The sequence below is a fragment of the Pteronotus mesoamericanus genome, unplaced genomic scaffold, assembly GCF_021234165.1.
Source record: "Pteronotus mesoamericanus isolate MK-2021 breed Mesoamerican mustached bat unplaced genomic scaffold, CSHL_Meso_final scaffold_651, whole genome shotgun sequence".
NCBI classification, from domain to species: Eukaryota; Metazoa; Chordata; class Mammalia; order Chiroptera; family Mormoopidae; genus Pteronotus; species Pteronotus mesoamericanus.
In genome coordinates this window covers 27,343,481-27,367,374 of record NW_026555325.1, presented here as the reverse complement: position 1 = coordinate 27,367,374, position 23,894 = coordinate 27,343,481, and the positions used below count along the sequence as shown (strand labels likewise).

General features: G+C 33.7%; 1 protein-coding gene across 1 annotated transcript in view; it reads right to left on the bottom strand.

Annotated features, from left to right (window-relative positions):
- Positions 1-9,353: 9,353 nt before the first annotated feature.
- The window catches only part of SCN2A (sodium voltage-gated channel alpha subunit 2), a 140,943-nt gene continuing 126,402 nt past the window's right edge, over positions 9,354-23,894 (bottom strand). The window contains exons 24-27 of the mRNA XM_054562599.1: positions 20,729-20,866; positions 20,267-20,371; positions 14,488-14,758; positions 9,354-12,972 (exon numbers count right to left, since the gene is read on the bottom strand). Of these exons, the coding sequence (XP_054418574.1) occupies positions 11,777-12,972; positions 14,488-14,758; positions 20,267-20,371; positions 20,729-20,866 (1,710 nt within the window). The 3' untranslated portion in view covers positions 9,354-11,776. The remainder of the gene's footprint in view (positions 12,973-14,487; positions 14,759-20,266; positions 20,372-20,728; positions 20,867-23,894) is intronic.

Sequence of the window (23,894 nt, the reverse complement as noted above, 5' to 3'; positions counted from 1 at the left end):
CAAGGAGAACACTGAAAATCACACAAAGATGTGGAAGCTAAATAACATGTTATTAAACAATGAATGTGTCAACTACAAGATCAAGGAAGAAATCACAAGATACCTTGAAACAAATGAAAATGAGAACACAACAATCCAAAATCTATGGGACACAAGGAAAGCAATCCTAAGAGGGAAATTCATAGCATTACAGGCCTATCTCAAAAAACAAGAAAAAACTCAAACAAACAATCTAACTTTACACTTTAAGGAACTTGAAAAGGAACAACAAACAGAACCCAAAGTGAGAAGAAGGAAGGAAATAATAAAGATCAGAGCAGAAATAAATTAAATAAAGTCTAAAAACATAAAACAAAGTTCAGTGAATCTAAGAGCTGGTTCTTGGAAAAGATAAATAAGATTGACAAACCTTTAACCAGATCATCAAGATGAAAAGTGAGAGGACCCAAATCCATAAAGTGAGAAATGAAAGAGGATAAATAACCACTGACACCAAAGAAATAAAAAGTATTGTAAGAAAATATGAACAACTATATGTCAATAAACTGGGCAAACTGGGTGAAATGGATAAATTCTTAGAAAAAATAAAATCTTCCAAAACTAAATCAGGCCGAATCAGAGAATCTAAATAGACATTTCCACCTAGCGAAATTGAAGCAGCAATAAAAAAACTCCCAACAAACAAAACCCCTGGACCAAGTGGCTTCACAGGAGAATTTTACCAAACATTCCAAGAAGAACTAACATCGCTCCTCACACTGTTTCAAAAATTCAAGAGGAGGGAAGGCTGCTAAGCTCATTTTACAAGGCCAACATTATCTTAGTTCCAAAACCAGATAAAGACACTACAAAGAAAGAAAATTATAGGCCAGTATTCCTGATGAACATAGATGCTAAAATCCTCAACAAAATACTAGAGAATCAAATACAGCAATGCATCAAAAAGATCATACACCATGATCAAGTGGGATTTATTCTGGGAAGACAAGGTTGGTACAAAATTCACAAATCAATAAATGTGATTCACCTTATAAACATAATTAAAGATAGAAATCACACAATCATATCAATAGATACAGAAAAAGCATTTGATAAAATTCAGCACCTATATAGGATAAAAACTCTCAGCAAAGTGGGAATGGAGGGAACATAACTAAAAATAATAAAGACCATATATGACAAACCCACTGCCAGTATCATAATCATTGGGCAAAATCTACAAGCATTTCCCTTAAGATCAGGAACAAGACAGGAATGTCTGTTTTCACCTCTCTTATTCAACATAGAGCTAGAAGTTCTAGCCATAGCAGTCAGACAAGAAAAGAAATAAAAGGCATCCAAATGGGAAAGGAAGAAGTCAAACTGTCTTTATTTGCAGATGACATGATACTGTATGTAGAGAACCATGAAAATTCCACCAAGAAGCAACTAGAACTTGTAAATGAATTCATCAAAGTAGCAGGATACAAAATTAATATCCAGAAATCAGTTGCATTTTTATATGCTAATAACAAACTAACAGAAAGGGAAATTAAGAAAACAATCCCATTTATAATTGCTTCAAAAAGAATAAAATATCTAGCAATAAACTTAACCAAGGATGAAAAGATCTGTACTCAGAAAATTATAAGACACTGAAGAAAGAAATTGAAGAAGATACAAATAAAGTGGAAGCACATACTGTGTTCATGGATAGGAAGAATTAACATCATTAAAAAGTCCATACTACACAAAGCAATCTAAAGATTCAAAACAGTTTCTACCAAGATGCCAATGATGTATTTCATAGAACTAGAACAAATATTTCAAAAATTTATATGGAAGCATAAAAAACATCGCATAGCAACAGCAATCCTGAGAAAGGACAAAGTTGGAGGAATCACACTACCTATATGAAACTATACTATAAGGCAATAGTAATCAAACCAGCATGGTACTGGCATAAAAACAGACACATAGATCGAAAGATGGCCCAGAAATAAACCCATACCTTTATAGTCAATTAATATTTGACAAAGGAAAGCAAGCACATACAATGAGCTAAACATTGTTCAGTAAATGGTGTTGGGAAAATTGGACAGATACATGCAGAAAAATGTAACAATACATTTGATATTAATTTAAATTGTAATATGTATCAGTATACATTCCTTTTTATTGTTGAATAATATTTTATTGTATGTATAGGAGTGGACAAAAGTAGATTTACAGTTGTTTGCATATAAAAAGGCACACAAGTTATGATGATTACAATTGCTTTACCAACTCAAAATGATGTCACAATGCAACTGTGAAACTACGTGTTTGCCCACCCCTGTATACATTATCGTTTGTTCATTCATCTGATGATAAACATTTGGGTTGTTTCCACCTGTTTGCAGTCATGAGTAATTCTGTTATAATGTGTACAAGTTTCTGTGTAAATATTCATATATTTCCTTTTCACATGAGTATATATCTAGGAGTGACATTGCTTAGGCATATGGTAATTCTGTGTTTAATTTTTTGATGAACCACCACAAATATTGGCATGTTTTGCAAGAGAATGTTTGTTAATGTGGAAAATAATGGCAATTGTTATAAACCTACTCATAGGTCCTTTTAATAATGCCAATTCTTAATAGGAACTTTTCTATTACTAAGCATTGGGTGATAATGCCTCTTATGCCATAAAGATTATTTCTAATAATATGCTATACGATTTATCAATTAAAGATATGTATGATGTATTTATGTATATTAAGATGTTTGAGTTGTCCCTTACTGCATTTTAACCTCTAAGGAAAATTCTCTCCTTTCCTTGAATCTTTTCATCACGAAGACCATGAGGCTTTTATTTCAAACAACAAGAATTCAGATATCAGTTACATAAATAATGAAGAAAACATTGCTCACATTTAATTTGATATTTAATGTCCATAGTAATGTTGAGCTTTTGCATAGTGAGATTCAGAATTGAGAAAATTGAACTGAGTATAGTCTCTAGAATAAGAAGAATAGTATATTATGTAAGGGAAGTCCTTGCCTCATGGGGAAGAGAAAATATTTCCTGTTGCTGGCTAGTGGAGTAGAGAAAGGGGAAAAAAATTAGACATGAGTAACATGATTCTCCCTTCTACCTCATAGTTGAAACTAATATTGGGAGTTGTGGTGGTAGACCACATCCATTCAAAGATAGGTGTAAACAACTACAAAGCAGAAGACACAGTCCTCATTTTTCATAACATAGCCCAAGAAAGTGGCAAGATGTTTAGAGATGACCCCCACTTGGCAAAACCCTGGAGCAATGCGGTGCTGTCAAGCAGGTACAGGAAGAATCTGAGGGAGTGGCTACAATGTTATATGGTCTGCTTTTCACTTGTAAGAGTATTCACAATTTCTTTGGACTTCTGGCTTGGGAGGGATAGAAAGCAGAGTATGAAAGACCCAAAAACACAGTGGATCAGAGACATTTGAAAGCAACCTATGGAGAAGATGGAATTTGAATCAAGAAAGTGCACGGTCCCTGTTCATGAAAACTCACCTGTGGCCAGCAAATAAGTGTTGTCAGGTAGAGACCATAGATCTCTGCAAACAAATCCTCATTTGATCCTGCTGTTTGGGTTCTTATGGATTTTCTCATTAATTAATGAGCTAAGTTAAATCTTTGACATGTATTTATTTTTTTATGTATATTACAGTCATGGTTTTAGGTTGTTTTTGGAAATTATCATTTTAAAGAATTTGATTTCACTATCAAAATACTAAAATTGAAAAAAATACTACTTTAGAATTCTATGTCTAGTGAAAGTATTCCTCAAAATTGAAAGTAAAAGAGAGACACTTTGGGGCAAATTAAACTTGAGAGATTCTGTAAGAGCAGATCCATGGTAAAGAAAATACTAAAGGGAGATTTTTTTCAGGCAGAAGGAAAGTAGGTAGGTGGAGCTATACATAGGTAAAAAAATTAGGGAGAAATTAAAAGCATAAATATTTTGGGAAATGTGAGTATTGACTGTAACTCCAGAGTTTAAAATATTTATAAAATAAAAATATATCACAATTATATCACAAAAGATTAGAGGGGAGAAATAGAAAATAGAAGTATTCTAAGTCCTGGCAATGTACATAAACTGGAAAAAGTACTCATTTATTTTAGAATTCGATAAATCACAAAAGCATGTAGCAATTGCTGCGGCACCTACAGATAATATAACAAAATGTTTAAAATGAAATAATATAAATAATGAATCCAAAAATATTATAAATTTAAATCCAAATGTGTGTATATGTGTAATTGTCAGACATAGATAGTCAGATTGAGTACAAAACAAAACTCATCTATACTCAATATTATATATGATGTTACAGAAACACTGAAAGTTAAACAATAAAAAAACACATACCATGTAACCACCATTCAAGCAAAAGTCATTGTAGGTATAATAATACCCAAGTCAACCTAAAGCAATCATTACTAGAAATTAAGGAGGATATTGTGTGATGATAAAAGGAACAATCTATGAAAATGTAGCAATTATAAATCTTTTGCACCTAATGTATATCAAATAACCAAATAAAATCAAAATATATTGCAAAAGTTAACAGGAATAAAAGGAGAAATAAACAAATTCATAATCATAATGGGAGATTTTTACACATGCTTCTTTGTAAATGATAGGGGAAAAAACAGACAAAGGTATGCAATAAAAGCGTACTTTGAATGACATGATTAATAAATGACCTATTAAACATACATAAAGCTCTGCCTCTAACAACTGAATAATGCGCTTTAATTTCAACTACACATAAAAGTTATATTACATTTGATAAATGCTGACTATAAAGAAGTTCCCCCAAAATGTTAAATAATTAAAACTATGCAGGGTATATTATCTTAATGAAGGGAAATTGAATTAGAAATTAAAACAAATATATCTTGAAAATCCCTTAAGTGTTTGGAAATTTAGCAGTACTCTTCTAAATTTCTACTAACATAGAAAGAATCCAGAATAGAAATTAGGAATTATTTTTAATCAAATGGTAACAAAATGAAATTTAACAAAATTTGTGGATGTTATTAAAACCATGATTAGAGAGAAATTTATTGCATAAGTTCAATAAAGACTGAAAATTAATTTCAATAATTTAGAAAATAATGATAAATTAAAACAAAAGAAATAGAAAGGATAAATATAAAGTAAAAAGATACAGAAAAGGAAATATAATTAAGAATATTAAAAAAGACAAAAGTTGGTTCTTTGAAATATTGAATATGTAAAAAGAGAAGTCATAAAATACAAATGTCAGAAAACAAAAAAGAGGCCATTACTACAGAGCCTACAGAATATTAAGATAGTATAAAGTTATAAGCAACTTTATGTTAATAAACATAAAATTTTATTTGAAATGAACAAATTCCTAAGAAATCAGTGCTATAGAAACTGAAACAAGAAGAAACAGCTAATCTGAACAGTCCTCTACCTATTAAAAAATTAAAACATAATTAAAAACTTGTGCCCAAAGACGACTCAGTCCCAGAAGGCTTCACTAATTATCCAAATAACTAAGGAAGTTAATACCAATCTTAATATCTACCAGAGAACAAAAGGGGAGAAAGCCATTTCCAACTTGTTTTAAGACATTAACAAAATTTTATAATCAAAACTTAACATGTACATTAAAAGAAAGAAAAATTACATTTTTTTCTTAAACATACATGCAAAAATATGAAACAAAATATAAAACAATCTTATAGTCCTACTGTTAAATAAATTAATACCTTTAATTCAAAACTTTTAGCTCCGGCTGGCATGGCTCAGTGGATTGAGTGCTGACCTGAGAACCAAAAGGTTGCTGGTTCGATTCCCAGTCAGGGCACATGCCTGAGTTGTGGGCCAGTTCCCTGGTTGGGAGTGTGTGAGAGGCATCCAGTCAATATGTCTTTCACACATGATGTTCCTCACCCCTCTTTCTCATCCTTCTAAAAATAAATAAATAAATAAATAAATAGAATAGAATAGAACAGAATATTTACCCTCCACACCCCAAAAAACTCCTTTGCACTAGACTCAAGTTCCAGATGGATTTACTAATGAATTCTATCAACATTCATGGGAGAAATAATTCCACTCTTAATAGAAATTTTTTTCAGAATGAATACTTCCTAACTTGCTTTATAAGGACAGCATTATCCTGATACCATAACCTGACAAATTATCCAGAAAGAACACTAAAAATAAGAGAAGAAATACTGAAGTGAACACTATGTAAAGTATATGACTGTCTAACTACTAAGCTGTATACCCAAAACCAATAAAAAAAATTAAAAGATAAAATAAGCACTGGTTGGTGTGGCTCAGTGGGTTGAGCACCAGCCTGTGAACCAAAGGGTCACCAATTTGATTCCCTGTCAGGTCACCTGCCTGGGTTGTGGACCAGGTTCTCAGCTGGGGGCATTGAAGAGATAACCAATCAATGTTTCAAACATTGATGTTTATCTCTCTCTCCTTCTCCCTTCCCCTCTCTCTAAAATAAATAAATAAAGTCTTTACAAAACAAAGAATAATAAGTAAGAGAAGTTAAGGGAACATGAAAGAAAATTTAGAAATTTCAACGTGTAACTTTCAGGAATTCAAGGTGGAGAGAATAAAAACATAGGAGGAGAAAAATATGGTGATGGTAAAATCTGAGGATTTCCCTAAAATTTTCTGAATTAAATTCCTCTTACTATCAATTTAAAAATATAGGAATTTTCAAATTATATTAGCATAAAACTTGGGTCTGAGTGATAAAAGTAATTTCATAACTAGACTAAAAATTTGAAATGTGTCAAAATAATATAAGCTAATATATTCAAAATGTAGCTGAAATAAAGGCTTTGCTATTCACAGACCTTACTAATAGAATTTGTCATATATTTCAAAGAAGGAAATAGAGCACAAAATAAAGATGTAGGCAGAAGAAGCAAATTTGAGGAAACAAATTCAATAATATGTGAGTAAGTCTAAAGAAGTATTACCTATACAAAGTCACAATGATAATAATACTGTTTAATTTGTTGGGTGTCAGACATGGTAGAATAAAAATAGTGGCCCAAAAGTAAAATATGAGGTGGGCAATACTATGTAATTAGTTTAGGGAACTTCATTTTTGCAGGTAGGGTATAACTATCTATTATATTTCACTAATTAAATATGCATGTTAAAATTTAAAAGTTATCACTTGCTGAAAGAAGCAAGACAAAAAGAAGGAAAGAAAGGAAAAAAGATAATGGGTGTTTTCCCAACCAGGAGAGACGGGGGAAAGAAAATAAAGATAAAAGTAATGCAAAAGAGGACCAGGAGGAAGAAACAAAGGAAAAAAGTTGAAAAATAAAGCATTACATAATGTGATACAAATAAGATAAAATATATGTGTATATGAAATAAATGTAAGTAGATTAAGCTAAGATAGGCTATTAAGAGAACATGTCAGATTTGATTTTTTAAATCTATGTATATGCTTTTAAAAACCTATACCAAAAGATAGTAACACAGACATCTTTAAAAATAAAGAGATGGGAAAATGAGACCTCTGTAATATATTAGCCAAAGGGGCAATGCAGCCTGTCACTCTCATTAAATAAGGACAGATGTATCTGGTTTTACTGCTTATTCTATTGCTCAACAGCAATTAATCACTGCTCATTTCAAACAGAATAAACTCCAGACCCTTTAGCATGACTTTCAAGGTTCTTCACCTCTGACTATACCCTTTATTTGGACGGTTAAGTTCATCTTTGATCTCTCAGCTTCTATCACAAAACTGATATGTAGTAGACACTCAAATATTTATTTAGTTCAGATGAAAGAAAAAAGACCACTACCCATGCAATCATTGTAATATTTACTTGTATAATATCCTCTTTACCTTTTTTACATAGGTGTTTTTTTCTTTAAAAAGAATGGGAAGAGAAAGATATTTATGATGAATATTTAATATATTGACAACTAAGCAAAGTTCTCTAAGCTTTCTTTCCCTATCCCCCACCATTGCTGTAGACATTAAGAGCAAAAGACTTTTTTCCAGAGTATAAGTTATGAAGCATCCCTTCTTACTCCTTATACTACGCTCCCTTCTTCTCCTTTCCCCTGTTGTTTGTTCTTCCCTCTTCTTTCTCACCTTTATTTTTATCCCCTCTCCTATTTTCTCTGCTCCTCTCTTCTCTTTGTAAATAAGTCTGTGTTATGCAGAGATCAGGAAAACAAGTGATGATTAGAGGTGTTCAAGAGTGGAGAAGTTGACCATGGAAATCTTTCTTGTTTACATTTCTGACTCAGTAATGATAAATTGAATGTTTGTTTTATGGTGGTGAATGTGAGCTGCCTCCCATTGGTCCAGATTAATGGTTCTTACACAACAAGACAAGCAGGATTCACCTGGTGGGGTGTGATTTGATAAATCCATACTGTTTTCAAAGCCAGCCCCATATTCTCTCATGCAGCATGTCCTAGGGGTGGTTGCAGTGCCATGTTATGTGTGTGAGTATGTTTGTGTAACTTGAAAAATTTCTCTGAATTATTCTTATGGAATCCCTTTTCCACTAACTACAGTCCTAGAAGAGAACTCCCAAAATAAACGTATCACTGTCACACTACAAGACAAACACTCCAAAGCCATTTCATTGGGAACCTCATTTTGTACATGATGAGTTATAAAATGAATCTCTGAAGGGAACAGGCGCACTTTTCTGTAGAATATGTTTTCCTATTTGGCAAGAATATCGTAAATTGTTGACTCTCATTCCTTCCTATGAATCAGCATCAGTAAGAGCCTTTAAAAAATGGATGCTTGTGTCTCATTCCCAGAAATATGAGTTCTGTTGGTTGGTCTGGTTTTGTTCCATGCATTGGTATTTTTTAAAAAAAGCTTCTCAGGTAATTTTAAATTATAGTCTGAGTAGAGAAACATTTCATAAATTGCTAATTATTAAATGGGAAAACCAGAGCTGTGTCATTTCACTAATATGTTATGAAGTCTTGAGATCTAAGAACACTTAGAATTTTTAGCAAAAGAATTGTGAAAATTAATAGATACTATATGAACTTTTTAACCTGACAATAGAGCATTAAAGCTTAAATACATATATCTGTTACCTCCAGATTGTAACAAATAAGAAATTTGGTAAATTGAAAAGAAATGATAATATTCTGAATGGAAAATACTGAGACCACAAGGAAGAGATGGAAAAGTAGATCAAGAATACATAGGGAAGAAATTAAAATGCAAAAGAGAGAAACAAAAAAAACCCCCACAAAATAGATAGATGGGAATGAGAAAGAATGCACAAGTTAAAATGTTGGTCAATTTTTTATTAATTTTTATAACTTTCCACTGCCTAATACCATATCTAGATTTTTGGCCAATATTAAAACTAGATGTTCAGTACACTCTTCTTAATACCCATTCAATGAAAAAAATTTAAAGGTGAATTATTATATTTCACATGTATTCTTTACATTTATTTTTTTGATAGATCATTTTTACATTATAGAAATTTACCTTTTAATGGCATTTTAAAGATAGAAACAAAGACAGAACAATTAAATACAAAAACAAAAGCAAAATCTTTATTCTTTTGGCTTGATTGTAATGTGGTTTACCGTTCTTTATGGTAATAGCATTTTCCTGCATGCATTTCACCAACACACTACAAGTCAATAGCTTAAGTATAAAGAATCTACATTTAATGTTGCTTGTGAAAGAAACACAAAATGTTCTGCTGTAACTGATCATATAATTTCACTAGCTGATTCTGTGGGGGGAAAAAAAGCTTGGATCTCATTTCATATCTGATACAGTTCTAATGCCATGTGGGTCAGTAAGAATAAAATCTATCTGCATAAACAAACACTGGAAAAGACTGATGATTTACTCAATATAAAGACCAGGTGGAAACATCTGATTCAAGCAATGCCAAGAATATCAACTGATTTTTTTCTTAAGCCTTTTGATGATAAGGCATTACTATTTGAAAGCAAATTAACATTGGACTCAGTCTGATATTTGTTTCACATTGAATTGTGTGCAAAGTTTACAGTACTAATAAAAAAGCAGAAATCTACACTGCATCTCAGTCTTTGTTTCTTATTTTGTGAAGTGCTTTAATTTAAAAGTGCTAGGAACAGAAACTAACAATCGTGACTGTGACATCAACCTGAAGATACTTTTAATTTCTTATTTTATGTACAAAAGGCTGAAAACAAAATAAAATGGACTTTTTACAGTATTTATAGTTTCTTAGAAAACTCTAACCATATATTTCAAACATTTAAGCGGCTTGCAACATGTTTGTACAGTTGGGCTTTTTAACCATAGAGTGTTCAATCAAGATTGGGAGAATAAAAAGCAAGAAGCTCTTCTTTGCTGCAACCTATTGCTTCATGACATGAAGAATGAGGTCTTGGTAGAACAACTGGTTTCACTTTACCACTGACATATGGCTTCCCATATTTGACTTCTGAACAGTGGAAGGAGTAAGGTACAGCAGCATAGGTGAGATAAACATGCAGCAGTGACAGCTTCAAACTATAATGGAACCAATTGCATCATATTACCTGGCGAAAGCTTGCAAACTATACTTACTGTGGTACATATTTGATGCAATAAATACTGTGCTTAAGTCATCATTTTTGTTTGCTCAAACATGCACCACTGGATAAAATTACTATTTACAAATCAGACTTTTATTTTTTAAATTGACATATACTATGTCAAACTTACCAAGAGCAGAAAATGGCTAAACAATACTGCAGGAAAAAGCAGAATCAACTTTATAAAGTGGTGGTGGGCGATGCTTTTTGGTCAATTCAGGTTCTTAGAAATAACCGATAGAATATTTTTATTGTATGCCAAAGGACACTTATCAAAAATGTTATAGTCATGCTGCTGGGACTCTGAATGATTATGTAATGGTGTATGTGTATACATATATATGTACATACACGCACATATACATATATACATATATACATATACATATAATGAATTATGTAAAAATAAAACAATTCTTTAATGCTTGTGAATTCTATGGAGCATTTACAGGCACATTAAAATTTTTCTGGATGGTACACCTTAAAAACATGAATAGCTATTTAAGCACCTCAAAAATCTAAAAACATCCTGAAACAAGAAGTAAACTCTTTCCTTTTGTGATGTGATTTTTCATGTGTGAATGAGAAGTGCAGCATGCCTTCATTTAAAATATATCCTTATACAGTAGAGAAATGTAAAGATTCCCTACCTTTAATCCCTCTCCCCAAACATAAACCCATTTACAAAAATAGTCACATATAATAGTAAACAACCTGTGAATTAAAACAAAAAAGCAATAAATTCACAGCATACATTTTGTAAAAATATGGCAGGTGTGGCAATTAAACATAAACAGTGGTGACAATCACTATTATCAAGTGTCACGTGCTGAATTTACATAAAATTTAACTTCCTCCCTCCTTTAAATTGGTTCCTATAGTCTGAGTAGCCATTACATCTCTGCTCTTCAGCAGTGTCAGCTGGTTGTGAAACAGAAACCTCCTGTCAATGCTGATTTTCTGGTTTATTGAGTCCCAGTTTGCTGACCAGAGGTCCCTGTCTTGTTATAGGCACTGACCTTAAGTATACATTTTTAAAAACAGTCAGTTTGGCATAGACCTCCTGTGGGAGTCCTGTTGACACTAATACATCACCATCACAGGCTGTAAACAATTGATCACAAAATGAAATATTCTTTGTTTCTTTCTTTTTTTTTTTTTTTTTACTTTTTACTTTCCCTGATATCTTTCCCTTTGTCTTCCTTTTCTGATTTGTCTTTTTCAAACTTTTCTTTTTCCGGTTTGGTCACACTATCATACGAAGGTGGAGAAGTGGTGGAAGGTGTCACGTCGGTTTTCTCTGGAGTTGAATTCTCATTTAGTTTGTCAATGAGGATATCTTCTTTGATAGGTGTTCCATCACCTTCTTTGTCTTTGTCTTTCTTATATATAGATGAAACCTTTTTAACTTTTTGCTTCAAGAGGTAGCGTCTATAAGCCCTCTGGATAACAGTAGCAGACACCTCCTCTTGTTTGCGTTTCAGAGTAGTTGTGATGGGCTCATAGGAGACTTTGGATGGGTTCGATGCCATGAATCGCTCTTCCATCTGTATTCGAAGGGCATCCATCTCTCCACTCTCACCCAAAACACGCTTTGTAAAGGCAAATAAAATGTCGAGGCAGTGGATCCGGTCTCCACTGACCATGGGCAGATCCATGGCAATGAGCTGGACTTTGTTTGGTTTTGCTATGAGAAGAGGAGGATCCAGGGCATCTGCAAAATCAGAGAGCTTGGAGAACTCTATAAACTGGGTGGCATCGGGATCAAACTTCTCCCAAACCTCATAGAACATCTCAAAGTCGTCCTCACTCAGGGGTTCTGCGCTTTCCTCAGTAGCAACGCTGAAGTTCTCCAGGATGACAGCGATATACATGTTCACCACAACCAGAAAGGATATGATGATGTAACTGACAAAAAAGAAAATCCCAACAGAGGGGTTCCCACAGTCCCCTTTAACTGAGCTTCCAGGGTGATCTTTTTCAGGGTCACAGTCTGGAGGTCCACTATTAAGAATAGGTGCTAGCAACCCGTCCCAGCCAGCAGAGGTGGTAATCTGGAACAGGCAAATCATGCTGTTGCCAAAGGTTTCAAAGTTGAACATGTCATCAATTCCCACTTCCCTCTTAACATAGGCAAAGTTGGACATTCCAAAGATGGCGTAGATGAACATGACCAGGAAGAGCAGGAGGCCGATGTTAAACAACGCAGGAAGGGACATCATCAGAGCAAAGAGCAGCGTGCGGATCCCCTTGGCCCCTTTGATCAGCCGTAGGATTCGGCCAATTCTGGCAAGACGGATCACTCGGAACAGGGTCGGGGACACGAAATATTTTTCTATCAGCTCAGCCAGAAACATACCTGTGGAAAATCAAGAGACAACAACAAAAACAGTGTTATATTTAATAGCAGAAAATGAAAATTTACATTGCTAAGATGAACATTAGCTACTTTTACAAAATGTGAGCATGAGAATTAGGTATGTGTATACATTTATGCACATGCTTATATACACTAACAATCTGCAATATCTGTTCAGCAAAATAAAAATGGTTTGTTTGGTGTTATACCATTAAAATCTTTTTACTAACTGAAGGTAACTACAGCCATTTTTCCTAGTTCAAGAAAAAACAACTATGAAAGGAAATACTCAACCACTGATGGTCTAAAGTTGTCACAAAGTATATGCCCGTCAAGCACAGAAATAGATTTATACTTCTAAAATACTAGTTCTGGTATTTGCATAAGAATTAATGGACAAAGCATGTGGTTTTGGATCAGGACTATGAGAATGCTTATTCTTCTGAGATGGTTGTGATCCATTTTATTTGAGAGGCGGTAGAAGAGTGTACAAGGGAGAACCCAGGCTTTGGAGATAGACATACTGGGGACCGATTTTCTGACTTTTTGTATCACTAAATGGTGACAATCTCTTATTTTTTGTTAAAATTAGCATTTACTAAATCTTTGTGCTAAGCATAGTACTATGTGCATTTACTTTCGTTATCTCATTTAATCCTCACAACACTTTACAGAAATATTTCTTAGAAAACCGGGAGTTGGAGAGGTGAGGTAGCCTGCCATTGGTTACAGAGTTGGTAAGCAGTAGAAATAGGGCAGCCCCAGGCCAGGTCTCTATGAGCCCTGGTCTTATCCTTTAATCATTATACTAACACTACACAGCACTTTTGTGAGAATTAAATGAAATTGACCATTTTCTCAAAGTTCTATTTTACCAGAGAAAGTGTGTAAATAGTGCAATGTTATTTTTCTCTCTATGTATATGTTCTTATTCGGTAAATAGGAAGAAACTTGTCTTCAATCTCTCATATTTACTTCTAGCACCTCATTTAATGTTCTATACATAAATAATATGTATTGAAGATAATGAATCTGTTTTGAATTTCTGAACAAGTGTGTCCTTGTCTACTTCTGAAGATTACAAAACACAGAAAACTATCTGAAATCAAAGTTATATGCATGTGATTATATATAAACACACATGTGCACTATTCTAATTATCAGGGAGATATTATTTATGGACTACCTCCAGTGATTTATAGTGTCTGCACGTATGAATCATTTATTCAAACCAATACTTGTCTATGTGACAGCCGTATAACTATTGTGCCAAAGCTGCAGTTATTGTCTTCTAAAATAAGATGATAAATGAAAGCTGAAAAATATAAATTTTTTCTACGTACAAGTTCATGCACAGCATGCAATTAAGGACTGTTAAGCTGAAGAATGGACTGTGAGACTTTTATTTGAAATTTCTGGATGAACAAGAAGGGTTGGTGAAAAACATTTGCAAAGTTTTAAAACACAAATTGTCACTACTAACTTCCTTAATTGAGTATAAACCCCTCTTCTTACCTACAATGGATAGAATGACCACCACAAAATCAAAAATATTCCATCCAATGGTGAAATAGTAATAACGAAGAGAGATTAATTTCAGCACACATTCTCCAGTGAACAGAACAATGAACACCAGGTTGATCCAGTAGAGAATGTTTGTCATTTCTTGACTCTGGTCATCAGTCTCCACCATCATGGTGACCATGTTCAGGCAGATGAGGATCATGATGCTGATGTCGAAGACTTGTTTGGTTACAAAATCGAAGACCATTCCTTGGAATTTGTTCTGGAACAAAGAATATGTAAAACTGGATTTAGAAAGTGGCGGGGTGGGGGGGGGGAGTTCAACTTATCTGATTTTAACACAGCATATGAAAATGCAGATTTATTAAAACATACTGTGTTTGTTTTACACATGGAAAAATTGGGTATGTTGGAATATACAGCTCTTTCCAAATGTGTTAGTTTTATTCATACTGTTCATGACACCAAATTTGATAAACTGACTTTATGTGAAGAATCACCTATTATGTTCTCAGTGTCCAAAACATCATCATGTGTATGAAGGATAATCAGTAAATATTCACCACTAAAATAAACCTTTGTTTTCCTATGTGTTGGGGGTATCAAAATTAACTTTGAAGAACTAATAAATATATACTTCTCCAGCTTTTCCTGCCATTTCCCCCTAGTTTCTGTCTTTATATTCTCTCTCAAAAGACACAGCACCTTAAATTCCAGCTTCAGGTTTAGCCGAGATGATTTAAAAATTACAGTTAAAAAATTGCATTAGTGGAACAGCTGGTGAAAACCAATTAAGTTCTATATTTTATGTAATGGTATTATACAATGGTTAATTTCTTAGTTTTGATAACTGATCTATGGTTGTATAAGATGTTAAAATAAGAAAAAGCTGGGTGAAGATGGGGCATCTCTTCTGTAAGAATAAAATTATCCTTAAAAAGTTATAGTTCACAATTTGGATATTCCACCTTTGCCCTATTTATTTTGAACCTTATTTCAAATCACTAACTGGCTTAGGTCTTGTTTATGAAATTAGGTCCTCATCTCATAAACTGGTTTGGCTAACTGGACCATGTTTTGTTTTGTTTTGTTTTGTTTTTTGTTTTTCCTTTTTGCCTGTGTCTGCTTTCCCAGATCAGCATCTTCATAGGCCTGGATTCTCCATACTAGTGTTCTGATCTTATCACCTGTTTGTTTATTTTGCTTTTTCTTTCTCTGAATACATATATATCTGGCCTGCTGGATTGGATTTAATAAATACATCTAATACTAGTTCTAAACTCTTCCTTCTTATTTCTTATGTTTACTGCAGTTTCCTTTTCCAAGTCTGGTTATGCTCCTTTTATTTCTACCTTCCTGATATTTTTTACCACTCTTCTACCATATCATTTTACCTTGCTTGTCTCTCTCTTATTTCTAAAACACAGCTTCTGCCACCTATGATATGTCTGGCAAATTCTAATTCAGTTGTAAGTTTTAAGCACTCTGTGCTCTCAGAAAACACTGTGCTTGCATTTGTCATAATATTGATGACATTGTGTTGCCAACGATTTGCTCTTATTTAACTTAAATTTTCCACTTGTTTGGAGACTCTGCAAGAACAGAGCATTGCCATGTGTCTCTCGGATGTACGGCACCTAGAGTTTAGTAGGTTCAAATTTGCTTAAAAGCAGAAACTTAATCTTTATTTTCATATTGGTATGATTGATGAAAAGCGCCCTAGAGTCAGTGCTCACATAGTCTTCCAAAGGGTCACCTCCACGTACAACTGCAATCCCCAGTCATTGCTGTCTCCAATTTAAATCCCAGGGTGTAGAATATACTGGAGGAAACTATCTAACCCTGGAGGCCTCGTTCACCAAAGATTTGTGTTCTATCACTTCATTTGGCACTTGATAACGATTAAAAATCTTTTGTCCCTCAGCTGAGCCCAGGAGCTCCATACTTCTCAGAAATTTCCCGTACTCTTGCTCTCTGTTTTTACTTCTTCTTTGAGACCATCAAAGTCAATCTGTGTAAAGAAACTGCTCTACTTAATTTTGCATATCATATTATTTTAATTTTCACATCTATTTTGTTATATATTACTCCAAATTCTTTTAAGGACTTAGTCCCTTTTCCTCTCTAAATCTAACCTTGACTGTTCTTGAGCCACATCCTGTGCATCTGTACTCTGTATTTATTCTTTTTTTAAAAATCTCTTTCTCTGCAGAACTGCTGCTTTTCTTCAACCTTAATCTCTCAATTTTAAGAAATTTTATTTTACTATTTTTTCTAAATGTTCATTCTCTTTCAGAAACCCACACCTCCTTTTGATTGTCAAATTCTGTAACCTAGCGTTTCCAATTTTCTCTCAACTAAGGGTCTCTACTTCATATCCTGCATGATGCTACTATTCATTAAATTATGTAAAGCAGAAACTCATAAGTCACATTTCTTGCTCCCTTCTTCACCTCTCTTCTTCATTGTGTAGAAAAGCCTTTTCATTTCATTCATGTGATAGCTCACAAATCCATCTACTTTTATTCATCTCCCTACCACTCTGGTTTGGGCTACCTATTACCTTTGAGATAGCTCCAAAACCAGTCTACAATGCAAAACCACTGCCTCTGTCAACGCTGGTTGAGTTATTTTCACAAACTCAAACTGATCAGGCCTCCTTCAATGGTTTTACACTGCTCTAAGGACAAAAACAACTCTTGAACATGGCCTGTGAAGCCATGTCCAGAAAAGTCTGGTTCACTCTACCCTTGTCGTTCCCAACATGTCTCAAATGAACCCTTGCTCTCGGCACTCCAGCCTCACTGGCCTTCCTACTTAGGGCCTTCACAGTTGCATTCTCCTTTCTAAAGGGCCTTTCTATTTCCAGTTTGCTTATTGACACCTTCTTATTTTTCTCCCATCCTCAGCTCATGCGTCACTTCAGTGAATCTTTCTCTAACTTCCCTACTAGTCAGCTCCCTCCCCCTTATCAGCTCACAGCCAAGTATATTCTTTCTTGGATATTTCTAATGGTGTGACTATTCGATTACTGTTTGATACACCAAATAGACTATATGTTGTTCGGTATTAAATTCCAAATGCTTAATATAGTACATTCTTAAAAAAAGATTTTGTTAATTTATTTTTAGAGAAAAGGGAAGGGAGGGAGAAAAAGAAGGAGAGAAACATTAATGTGTGAGAGAATCATCAATGAGAATCATCAATTGGTTGCCTCTCACATGTCCCAAAATAGGGACCTGGACTACAACCCAGGTATGTGCCCCAACCAGGAATCGAACTGGTGACCCTCTATTTTGCAGGATGATGCCCCACTGATTGAGCCACACCAGTCAGTGTTTAGTACAGACTGAATGAATGACCAAATAAGATGAATTTTACCACATCATTTCCAAATTTTCCAAATTATCACCAATAATATTAAAGCTAAACGCACTTATCTTTTCACACGCATCTCTGCCCCTATCCAGGCAAACCTGCATGTCATTTGATGCAATTAAACAGCCTCTGTTTTTGAAATTTCCTCAATCTTATCTCTCGCTATATACATTGCCTTATTAATCAATCTCCTTCATTGATTTACCTCTTCCTAGAATAGTGAAGTGCCCAAGGGTTCATGCTCAGCGCTTTTTTTGGGGTCTATTTTAATTGTCTTTCAAAAATGAATCTATTCTTCAGAGCTCAGCTGAATTCTGTCTGACAACTTTAAAAATCCTTATCTCAGTCTGACATCACATAGAACCTAAATTTGTATTTCCAAATACATTTGCAAGATATTACTTTACATTATTGGAACCAATAATTTCACAAAACACCAGCTGTTTTATATTCTTCATTATCTACACATCCTCCTTCTTTACATATACTTTATAGCTGACTTATCCCCTTGAGTCTTCTTATAGCCTCACATATCTCCCTTGTTCCTGTCCTATTTGGCATGACCCCATGTTATGGACACATCTTCTTGTCTATGGCCACTGTTACCTTGTCTTTAACATCTTCTCATACCAGTCTCTAAAATCTCTTTTTGGTCACATTACCATGGTGCTCTTTTAACTATATTGCATTTGTATTGCTTAATTAAGATCAATTTCTTCAGACTCATAGTGGTTACCTTCATTCATTTAATCCAGAAAATGAATGAAGGTAATCACTATGTTACCTACTTGTGTTTACTACTCACTAATGAAAATGTCACTATTCTCAGCTAAAATATTTATTTTCATGGCTTTGTAGTATACATATTCTCATATAGGTAATGTACTCTGCTTTTCTTCCCATCCATTCAAATTAGATTATTTCTCAAAGACTAGGCTCAAACTGTACATTCCTTATGTTTTATCCAATATAGCTATCTACTATTTTTGAGATGTAGGCTAACTTATAAACTGAACAGGGGCACAGCCAGTTTCATATTGTCACTAATTGATTAATAGGATCTTGATTGCTGGATATCACTGTATTGTTTTACATTATGTATACCTTTGGGGAGGAGTTCTGAGACTTAATAACTGAGGTATTCCTTCAGGACTGATGAAGAAATTAGGGACTTGTTTTGGCAACAATTCCCTGTAGCAACTACCCAGAACCAGCAGTGCATGACAAATGCATAATTGGAAAAGCTATAACAAGTCATAAAAAGTATCATGTTATCTGATATAGGAGCAAATGCTAGGGGAAGGTATGAGTTGTTTGTTTTTTTTTAAACCAGAAAAAAACAAACAAACCTGTGACTTGTTTCACTGATGATTCCATTCAGATTGCAGAGTAGTACAGAAAATGGGGCATATCCGAGAGGTGACAATTATTCCAATCAGCCCCCACTACATTCTGAGCATATACAATATTTCAACACTATACAAGAGGGGGACCTTCCATAAAAACTTGAATTATCTTCTGAAGGGCAGGCCCCTTGTAGTACAGGTTTCCCCTTCTAGGCAAGTGTTCTGGGAACCCATCTGTATCATTGTACCAGTTGGCATTGTTGTGAGAGGCTGTGTTTGACTTCAGTGAATTTTTTTTGAAGACTCATTCAATGCATTTGGCCATTTCACACTGGGTGGTTCATGAGCTTACCTGCCTACACCACACTGAGTATTCAGCAGTTTTTAACCAAAAAAATGGCATAACCCCATGCACCACTCTCCCTTTTCACCTGATCTCACCCTGAGTGACTTTTTTTTTGTTTCCCCAGATGATAAACGTCCTCAAAGGGAAACTTTTTGCCAATGTGGAAGATGTGAAACCATAAAACAGCACTAAGAGGCATCAAAATTGACGAGTTCAAAATTCTTTTTGAGCAGTGGGAAAAAAGTCTCATATTGCATCAAATGGAGAGTAGTTGGAAGGCAACTGAAGTTTTAAAATGTAAGAATAAATATACATTTTTTTGTAAATAAATTCTGGTTTTTTTTTTTAGTCCCCTCTCATATATGGATGTTTTCTCCTTACATCATTAGAAGCTCCCCTATGACATGCAGCCTATATAATACTATTGGTATATAAGTCTGATGTTTTTATTTATACATATTTTATATACAAACATATAAAGTATGCCTCTCTGCACCTATATAAAGGATGTCTGTATATAAAATATATATTTATACATATTGCATATATAAAAACATATACTTAGGTTATTTGGCACAGCTAGTCACATTGCTAAGATAAAGTTTGTTTCACAAATTCAAAAAAACTAGTATTTAACAATCTGAGCTGTGAAAATGATAGATAACACAGCTTTCACTGGTGATGAAAGTGTTATTCTTACAGCAGGTCGAGGTATGGGTTTTTGTGGTTTCTTTGAACCCAGTTTTTTCATTGCATTATAGTACTTCTTCTGTTCTTCTGTCATAAAGATGTCTTGACCTCCAAAGTAAAGAAATAAAAATAAAACTTGTTAAAATCATGTTATTTGCTAGCTATATAATCCATCTTAGTAATTGTGTGAAAATTGGCCCCACATTCTATATTAATGTTGCTAACTAATATATGTACTTGGAGATTCAATACATAAATTATGCCATATTAGTCAGTCAGATTTTTATACTGGAAATATTAATATATGCTATCTTATCAATCACTTAAAACTTATAGCTAATTAAGTCTCTCAAAATAGTTTATGAATTTCATATATATATTTTCCATTTTGGTGACATTTGGGAGCACAAAAATAAACTATGACATGTTTAGTTCAAATATTAGAGCAAAGATAAAGTTTTAGTATACTTATCTTCTTTTTTTGTTGGTTGAAGTTATCTATGATGACACCAATGAAAAGATTTAGAGTAAAGAATGAACCAAAAATAATAAAGATGACAAAATAAAGATACATGTACAGATTGTCTTCATACTTGGGTTGTAATTCTACCTACAAAATATAAAGAATGATAGCTATTAGACCTAATACTTGTTTCATAAAAAAGAAAACAGTGAAGTTTCAATTCTTAAAGCATGTCTCAATCATTGGCAATTAAATTAATTTTACTCAATAAATGCCTAAATCAGTGATTTTCAACCTTTTTCATCATATGGAACACATCGACTAATTATTAAAATTCTGCAGCACACACACAAAATATATTTTATGTTGATCTGATTAAAAAAGTACAATTTTGATTCATTCACCCTGAATGGTTATTATTGTGTTGGTTGTCATTTTTTAAAAATTTGACAATCTAAGGGAAAAGATGTCAGTGCCCCTGACCTAAATAGTCAGGTATTACATGTTTTAAAAATTCTTATGGTACATCAGTTGAAAATCACTGGCCTAGATTATGACTGCAACTTTATAAACAAAGACACCAATAGGGTATGCAAAGTAAGGATCTTCTCCTCCAAAAGGAGAGATGTTATGTTAAAACCTTTAAAATTTACCCTCTCTGACTCAGTTTCCTTATCTGTAAAATAGAATTAATAAAATCTAAACCTCATATGGTAGTTGGAAGTTTAAATATAATAGCAATATATATAAAGTACTTAACACAGTGCCTTGCCAATACTAATAAAATATTTAAGTATGGACATTTGATTTCTATTACACATTTCTTTTGATATGTATGTGTGGGTATAGGTACATCAGTAGAATCTTTTCATTTTGAATATTAGTCTATTCATTCATCCTACTAAGTAGGACTTAAGCATTGGTTCTGTATGATACTTTTTTTGCCCAGGACAATTTTGATCCAAAAAAGGTATGATAGTTGGTTTGTGCCTTGGCTATAAGGTCTCACAAGATACTTGTTCTAACCAACTTAGTTTACCAGTCACAGGAGAAAATGGATGCAGGTAATAACCTATTGTGTCATGAAATCACTTTAAGAGGTAATGACTAACATGATATTTTTTCTAATGAAATAGAGTAAAATAAGAAATATCAGAAATATTATAAAAGGCCTATTCTTTGATGAAACTTTCATTTATGTGCATGTGTAGTAGAAAGTAATTTAAGCGATCTTTTAAATTAAATATAATATATACACAAAAGTGCATAGTATATAAGTGTAAAATGTAATGAATTGTTATTAAGTGAATTTCACAACCCAGGACATTGTCAGGACCTAAGAAACTCTTGGTGTACCCTTCCCAAAAAAAATTTCTACCATCTCTGCTAGAGGTATCATTATCTTGACCTTTATTGTAATTATATTCTTGCTTTTTCTTAAGAGTTAACATCTAAGTGCATATTCTTTTTTTTTTTTCATTATCACAGAAAGTTTTATCAGACAGCACTCGTATAGAGTATATGGGTAAAAGTGACTTTTTGGTCTGTGTTCCTAGACTCAAAGCAAGTTTTTAAGGAAAAAAAAATGAATCTTATTCCATTGGAATGTATGGAAACCAGCATTATTTCTATGAAGCTGTTCTCTGTTCTAACTTCACTTCCTTTGGTCACTCAGGATCTCAGATTCCAGTTGTCAGGGTCACTTTGGATCAAGAATCAGAGGAAGCAGGCACCTTCTCTTACTACACAGCCCAGAGGGTGTCACCCTCAGGGTGTTCATCAGCAATGTTTGCTCAGGAGTCTTTGGACTCAGATGACCCTGCTGTCAGTAGAGCTCATCTTGAGCTCACTCATCACGCAGTCCTGCAGTTCTCAAAATCAGACGAGATGCTGGCAACTGATGATGCTCTCACTAAGGATGACTTTCATGATCTAATTCTTTCATCAGCCAAAGAGAATGTGGTATAAGACTTTCTTTAGGAAAAAAGCTGGAGGAGTGTCCAGAAATGGTAAATATTTGTCACCTTTATTTGAGAGACAAGAGCAGCTTGAAATTTTTCCCTGAATTGTGTGTCTCCTAAGTACATATTTTTGAACAATAAAGTTAATTGTGTGTACATTTTGCTTAGTAGACATATTTTTATAGCTCTGTTATATTTTTTCATCCACATTGCTATGTATATTATATTTATATGTAATTTTACCCCTGAATAATATTCAATTATTTGTCCAGTTCTACTGCTCTTGAGTTGTTTTTTCTTTTTTTGTTGTTTATTCTATTACATTTATCCCATTTTTTTCTCTTTCCCCCTCCACCCAGCCTACCCTCCTCTCCCACAGCCCCACCCCTCTCCGTTGTCTTTGTCCATGGGTCACTTAAACATGTTCTTTGACTACTTCCACCATCACTCCTCACTCTCCTCCCCTCCTACAGCTGGCAGTCTGTTCCATGTTCCCATGTCTCTGGTTCTATTTTTCCTGTTAGTTTATTTTATTCACTAGATTCCAGTTATAAGTGAGTTCATATGGTATTTGTCTTTCACAGACAAGCTTATTTCTCCTAGCATAATAGTCTGTTTACAGTTCTTTGTAATGCAAAAAAATTATGTTTATTCTTGTACACAGGTTCTTCTAAGCATCGGCACAAGTATCTATAGGATATAGCTAAAAATAGAATTGCAGGGTTAAAGAATATCTTAAACTTTATTGAATAATGTGATAATTCCTAACTTTTAAATGAATATTTATCTACTTTTTCATCATTAGCAAAGTGTAAGGTTTTAGTGCAGTTTTTCCTTGGTAGTACTTGGTATTGTCAAACATTTTAATACTGCCAATTGTGTAGGTGGTATCTCATTTTGGTTTAAATTTGCATTTCTCTGTGGATTTATAAGGGTAAGAGTGAGCAACTTTTCATGATTTTAGTGGGCAATTAGATCCCATCTTTTCTAAAGTGTTTGAATGCCAAGGAGTTAGGCAGCAGACAGCGTATCCTAAGTTATTAAGGTAAAAACTAAAAGTTGCATGTCATGTAAGTTATTAATAAAAAATATAGTGAGAACTTTAAGTGAAGTAATCAAATAGGTAGAAAACTACTTTAGAAAGTGATTGTGAGCCCATTGTGGTCAAAGTTCAAAAACATATTCCACCACTTAATCCATTAGGCCTCCTTGCT